The sequence below is a fragment of the Condylura cristata genome, unplaced genomic scaffold, assembly GCF_000260355.1.
Source record: "Condylura cristata isolate star-nosed mole 26May11 unplaced genomic scaffold, ConCri1.0 scaffold00025, whole genome shotgun sequence".
NCBI lineage: Eukaryota > Metazoa > Chordata > Mammalia > Eulipotyphla > Talpidae > Condylura > Condylura cristata.
Window position 1 is genome coordinate 1,225,651 of NW_004567126.1, and position 7,024 is coordinate 1,232,674.

Below are 7,024 nucleotides of genomic sequence, written 5' to 3' on the forward strand. Positions count from 1 at the left end.
AAAAAAAAAAAAGATTTATTAATTTATGCATATAGAACTGGGGTACAAGCCAGAGGAGCAGGGGTGGTAAAAGGAGTCAGCAGACACAAAGTGAGGAGCAGAACAGGCTGATAAGACAAAGTACACTGCTGAGGGGAGCAGCAGGCGAGTCAGGAGAGGTCTGCTGCGCCATGTAGATTACATCCCTGGCAGGGGATCGAGCTTGTGTTGAAGTGGCTACGACTAGCTCCATCGTACTGTGCTTTAAACTGTTGTGCCACCAGGGAGGGCCCTAGTTTGCAAAATCTTGTCACCCTCTACTAGACTGGGACTCTGTAAAGGGAAAGGACAAACTATACAAAAAAACAAAACAAAACAAAACAAAACCCCACTATGGTTAGTAGGCCAAATCTGGCACGCAGGCTGTTTCTGTATGTTCTTTTGCACTACATGCACAGACATGAATAGCTGTCAGACGTTACTGTCTGGTTCTTTACTATCTGGTCCTTTACAGAAAACGTTGCTGAACACTGTGTTAGACTATAAGCAACATTAGTGACCTTGTGCTCATTCACTGTTGTCTTCCTAACACTTAGAAAGGCATCTGGCACACAGTAGGCACCTCATAACAGCTAATAATGAAACAAGATAGTGCATTTAAAGATCTTGTCACACTTAAGTCTCACCACTAGGTCTTTAGTTCAATCCCCAGCCAGAGAGCTGACCCACATATGCTGCAGCCACCTGTTCTGCTCCCCACTTTGTCTCTGGTGAATCCTCTCACCTCCCCCACACCTCTGGCCTACACTTCAGTTCTTTTATGCTATAAATTAAACTTTTTTAAAAAAAAAAGGCGAGCCCTCCCTGGTGACACAACAGGTTAAAGCTATAGAACTTCAGCATGAGTTTGATCCCCGCCCTGGAGGTGATCCACGTGGCATGGCAGACCTCTTCTGACCCGCCTGCTGCTCCCCTCAGCAGTGTACTTTGTCAGTCTGCCTGTTCTGCTCCCCACTCTGTTTCTGGTGTTCACCTCTCACTGCACCGCCCTTACACCTCTGGCCTGCATCCCAGTTCTGTATGCATAAATAAATAAATCCTTTTTTAAAATGCGATTGTTTAAAAAGAATCTTGTCACCCTCTACTAGACTAGGACTCTGTAAAGGAAAAGGACAAACCATACAAATAACAGTATTAACAACAAATTAATAGCACTTATTATGTGCCAGACAGTGCAAATGAAAAGCATGAAACAACTCTGCAGGTGATATAACCTGACCCCAGGAATTGGTCCACATACTGCTACAGTTAGCATTTGTTAGCAGTCACTTTCACAAAAACCAGTTAAGAGCAAAAATAATCACCATTTCTATAGGATTTATCCTGCACCAGGATTAATCATCACAGCAACCTCCTGAGTTTTGACAGAATGGGGATAGTGAAGGACATGAGAAGGACAGGATCTGAATCTCACATTGGGGTGCCCTGTAACAAATCCAGTCCCTAGGTTCGAGTTGTGTCCCTAACTCCAAGAGGATATATTAGCTCTCAGTCCTCAACCTCACGTCACTCCGTGGCAGGGAAAACAATTACTGCCTTTGAGAGGTGAAGAAATTCATTTCGAATTCCCAAATTCACCCCAATTCCCAAATCTCAGCTCCTATCCCTCTGCCACCCATTTCACCATTACAGCTCCCCCACACCTGGGCGCGGAGGAGAAAACGTCGGGGTGCAGCTCCGCCAAGCCCACGCGCTCCAGCTCGAAGCCCCGCAGGGACTCGACCCAGGCCTGCACGGGACGCCGGTGTGCGGGTACCGGGAGCTCGCACTTGCGCAACAGGGGCGCCAGGGGACCTGGCACAAACGAGAGGTCAGGAGTCAGTGCTGAGGAGAGCTCCCCGTAGCCGCCCCTCCTGGAGCGACCCGGGCAAACTCACCCGGGCTCGCCGCGGGCTGTGCCTTCTCCTCCGGCCGCAGCGCCTCTTCCCCCAGCACGTTCAGGCCCTGTTAGAAGGGGACGAGAATGAAAAGTGACCCCTGGACCTTCCAAGATTGGCCTCCCCGGCCCCCAGCAGCTCCAATTTTGTCCTCACCCGGCAGCCCGAGGGCTGGAGCCAGGCCCGCGCCCCGGCGCGGATAAGGCGCAACATTGCAGCGCGGATGCCCACGCGGAAAGGTCAAGGAGCGCAGCTGCAGCGCGCGGCGCCTCGCGATGACGTCAGGCTCGCGACATCGCCCTCCTACCGCGGATTCCGCGCTGAGCTGTGGGGCGTGCGGGGGCGAGGTCGGCGGGGCTCTCGCGTCTTGCTGCTACCTCCGCCTGAGACTACCTGCGAGCGCCAGTTTCTCCTCCTGACTTAAAGGGCCTTATGCAACATCTGGGGAACGCGACCCCACAGCAAGAAGCCCAGCGCCGTCTGTACAGCTGACCCCCTTGAGTCCCGTCGCCAGAGAGCCCGTCCTCCTTGAGGCAGTGAACCCTAAGACTAGAAGAGTGACCCGCCCAAGCGGGCGCGGGAGGGAACCAGTAACCATAACTTGTTACGTCTTGGTCCAGCCCTCCGGGCCCCGCCCACAACTAGCCGCTGGGACTCGGCGTGGTGTGTGTGTGTCCAGTAACAAGGACTCGGCGTGGTGTGTACTGTGTGTGTGTGTCCAATAACAAGGACTCGGCGTGGTGTGTGTGTGTGTGTCCATTAACAAGGTGTTGTTTAAACGCGGGACCACATCTCCCACACAGCCCTCTGGATTAGGCCTGTTGCGCCGTGCCTCTCTGCTTAGATTCCCTCAAACCCCTCGGATTAGGTCTGTGTCTCCCACCCATATCAGGCCATCGTCCTGTGCCATTCCATACCAGACCTGCTAGGACTCTCTGAAGATAGACCAAACTAGAGAGCCCACTGATTACTGCCCACCCGCTCGCTCAACAAACTCACTCATTTTAAGTTGTCACGTTCTGCGAGCGACCTCCAGGGGGCACCTCTAGTATGCAGGGCCTTTCCTGCCAGGCCAACTGCGATCATCTGGCTGCCAGTGCTTTTTGGAGCTTGGAGGCTCAGAACTTGGCTCAGCTTCCTTATCTGCAAAATGGGAAGATCGTCAAATGTAAATGAAAGGATGGCGGCAAAGTACACAAAGTGAAAACAAGCACAAAGAGAAAGTTTAATAAATGGTATTTCTGTTATTGTTATTGATGAGCTTTGTTAAGACAGGTATAGGGATGGATTCTGCAGCACTTGCACTCTGCTAAAGATTCAGGGCATTTTTTTTTTAAGATTTTATTTTTATTTATGCATAGAGAACTGAGGTACAGGCCAGAGGTGCAGGGTCGGTGAGAGGCTTCACCAGAGACAGGGGAGCAGAACAGGCAGATCAACGAAGTACACTGCTGAAGGAAGCAGCGGGGGTCAGGAGAGGTATGCTGTGCAATGGCCTCCAGCACTGGGTACTGAAGCCCTGAAGCAGCTGTGCTAGCTTGCAGTGCTGAGTCCTAACCCGTTGCACCACCAGGGAGGGCCCAAAAGATGCAGGGCTTTTTAAAAACAAAATTATTTGCTGTATAGTATATGGATGTTTTGTGACAAACAAATGAAATTTTACAGTATATCACTGTAATTTCTCTCCACAAGAATAACTGAATGTGTGTTTAAAACTCCATATACTGCCATTATAAAGGTCTTTTAATTCTTTATTTTTATATGCATTTTATGTTTGCATAGGTAATTCGCACACCTGATGAAAGTTTCCTTTAAGCTTGCTTAATATATCTGGAAAAAATTGAGTTGTGAGAAAACATTGATTAGTTCAACACTAGTGAATCTACCATAATTAGAATATTGGGAAGGCGTGGCAGAATTATAGTGACTACACAGGGGGGGAGAAATCAAATATTGTACAAAAATCAATAATGTAAGAAAATAGAAAATAATTTAAAAATTAAAAAAATAATTTGGTGAAGGTAAAAAGACTACAAACCCATTTTTAAAAATTGGGAGCTGCGCCCTCCCTGATAGCACAATGGGTTAAAGCACAACACTATGAAACTATCCACAGACACTGCAGCACAAGTTCGATCCCCAGCCAGGGAGCTGACCCATATGGCTGACAGACCTCTCGTGACCCGCCTGCTGTGACCCTCAGCAGTGTATTTCAGTGGATCTGCCTGTTTTGCTCCCCACTCTCTCTGTCTCTGGTGAGTCTTCTCACCCCCCACAACTCTGACCTATATACCCCATTTCTTGTATGTATAAATAAATAAACCTTTTGGGAAATAATTGGGAACTGCAACCAAAATAAGTTGATAAATTTGAAGAACTACAAAGGGTTAACTAGGGTGAAGTCTTTCTCCTATACCCTCTGTCCTCATCCTCAGCTCCCCTCCCAGAAACCACTACCACAACCAGCCAGTTTTTTTCTTTATAGGTTGATTAATAAGTCTTTCAGGGAGTTTAGATTTTATGTGGTGATGGATGGAGTGACAATTTGTTGCTTAATGACTTACCAGATACACTACTATGCACACTGGGCCACTGATATACCTACCAGACACCCTTGAAATACAGTCCAGAGCAAAAGACTGAGGGAGCAGAAAAAGGGCTACAGAATATTTGGGTACCCAGGAGAATTTTTAACCTGTGGGGGAGGGTCTGAGGTCTTTTCTAATGCTGTAATCTGACAGTTAAGGCTTGAAGGATCATCAAACTTCAAGAACAGCAGTTGCAAAAGCCAAAAATGGACAGAAAGGAGCAGGGTGCATGGGTGGTTGGACCTTCCTAATGCTTTGTTGTCATATTCATATATCCTGACCCCACCCAGGGTCTTTGCTTTGCTCCTTCTGCTTAGAACATACTTTTCCCAGAGCTCCTTAAGTATCTGTCCTTACCTATTTTTGTAACTGGGTGGTCCCAAGGAAAAGCGGAAGTTTCAGGTTCCCTGCCCCACCCAGAAGTAGGGTGGAGCTAAGGAGAAAAAAAAGAGGAGAAGGAATCTGAAGAGAAAGAAGGAAGCAGGATGGAGAGCCAGAAGGAGATCTGAGGAAGCCACATGGAGCAGCAAGCATGTGAGGAAGAAACCATGCTTGTTTCCTGGCTCTGGACTGGTTAAGGCAGATGTGGGTGAGATACCTGTAGGTAGGTGACTATGGCAATGTTTATATTAATTTTGATTTTGTTCTTTTCCTCCCAGATTTGTCTGGCCATTTCTGACCCTTTTTGATGGGTCCCGGCCAAAAGGTGCATTAGTTTTGTGTCTGGCTTTCAGGCCTTGCTTTGGGCCAATCCCTTTTGGGTGGACTTGTGCCCACGAGGGGATGAGTAACCTCAGTTGTTTGATTTAGAGGTTCTTTGTCTTCCATATTGTATATTCACTGTATTAAAGTCCCTTTTCGTTAAAGTCTTGTATCTTTTATCTTGATGCGGCAGACGGCAGAACCTATTTAGAGCAAGCAGGTTTGGGGCTTCAGGGGTGCTCTCTCCCTCGGTCCTGTAACACTTTGATTCTTTAAATGTCACTGTCTCCAAGAAGACTGTCCTGACCATCCTATCTAAAATTGCAATCCCACCTCTGACCCGTTTTTTAAAAATGATTTATTTTATTTATTTATTTATACTAGAGCTGGGGTATAAGCCAGAGGTGCAGAGGGAAGGTGAGAGGACTCACCAGAGATAGAGTAGGGAGCAGAGTACATGGACTGACTGAACATGTGGATTGACTGTTCAGTCACTCTAGGGGAGCAGTGGGTGAGACAGGAGAGGTTTGCTGCCCATGTGAGTCAGCTCCCAGGCTGGGGATGGAACTGGTACTGTAGTGGCTGCAGATAGCTACATAGTGTTGAGACTTAACGCCTTGAACCACCAGGGAGGCCCCTTTTGACACTTTTTTTTTTTAATAAAAAGCTAAAAACACAGCTTCTAAAATCATTTTGGTAATTTACATAATTTACAAGTAAAGTCTTAATAGCTTTACATACTTAATTACATCTGTGGTTATAAATACTTTCTTCATCAAGCAATTGTTTCAAAAATATGTGACTATAAGCCAGAGTTGGTGAACAACAATCAAAGAAACAGCATTTAACTCTTCATGGAGAGTTTAACTATATGCTGTCCCTTCACATGCATCCTCTCATTTAATTTATTACTCAGTGATTTTTAAGAAAAATCAGACAATTGTAAGTAAACAGAAACTCAAATGATTCTAGGATATTTGCAGATGGAACTATGGACAATGAGCTACGCGACACTCAGTATTATTCAGGCCCTGGATTACCATGTCACCTTGAGCAGTTTCTTTAACTGTCTTCTCCTTAATCATTTACCGTCTGTTAGATAGGAAAACTTCCTCCATGGTTTTATAAAGATTAGATAATAGGCCCTCCCTGGTGGCGCAGCGGGTTAAAGCACTGCACTGAGAAGCTAAAAGCCACTTCCGCATGAGTTCGATTCCCGCTGGCCCTGGAGGTGACCACATACCCTGGAGGTGACCACATAGTGTGGCGGACTTTTGACTCACCCGCTGCTCCCCTTAGCAGTGTACTTCGTCAATCTGCCTGTTCTGCTCCCCATTCTGTCTCTGGTGAAGCCTCTCGCTACCCCTGAGCCTCTAGCCTATACCCCAGTTCTGTATGTACAAATAAATAAATCTTAAAAAAAAAAAAAGATTAGATAATAACTATAAAGTAGTTTCTGGTAAAAAAAGCTCTTGGCAGAGGTGTAGCAGGCAGAGATAATAGTTTATCATTAACAGGCCAAATGGAATCAAGGTACCCAAGCCATGGGAGGCAGCAATGGCTGGGAGGTCCAGAATATCAGGTTGTATGAGCTGAGATCTGGAAACATTGGTACAAATAAAGAGAATATGATGCTTTGCCCTGGCCACACTTCTTCCTGACACAGAGATGTTCTCTGCTTAAGCCTGCGAGTCCTTTGGCAGTCACAAAGAAAAAAATTAAAAATTTGTTTTTGAGGAGGTAAAAGACCTCTACAAAGAAAATTACAAAACACTGTTAAAAGAAATACAAAAAGACACTATGAAATGGAAAGACATC

At 46.4% G+C, this 7,024-nt stretch overlaps 1 protein-coding gene across 2 annotated transcripts in view; it reads right to left on the bottom strand.

Moving 5' to 3' along the window:
* MRPL4 (mitochondrial ribosomal protein L4) overlaps positions 1 to 2,155 on the bottom strand; it is a 10,773-nt gene extending 8,618 nt beyond the window's left edge. For both annotated transcript variants that reach the window (XM_004689036.2, XM_012729862.1), the window contains exons 1-3: positions 2,073 to 2,155; positions 1,917 to 1,983; positions 1,683 to 1,833 (exon numbers count right to left, since the gene is read on the bottom strand). In XM_004689036.2, the coding sequence (XP_004689093.1) occupies positions 1,683 to 1,833; positions 1,917 to 1,983; positions 2,073 to 2,129 (275 nt within the window). In that variant the 5' untranslated portion in view covers positions 2,130 to 2,155. The remainder of the gene's footprint in view (positions 1 to 1,682; positions 1,834 to 1,916; positions 1,984 to 2,072) is intronic.
* Between the last annotated feature and the right edge of the window lie 4,869 nt (positions 2,156 to 7,024).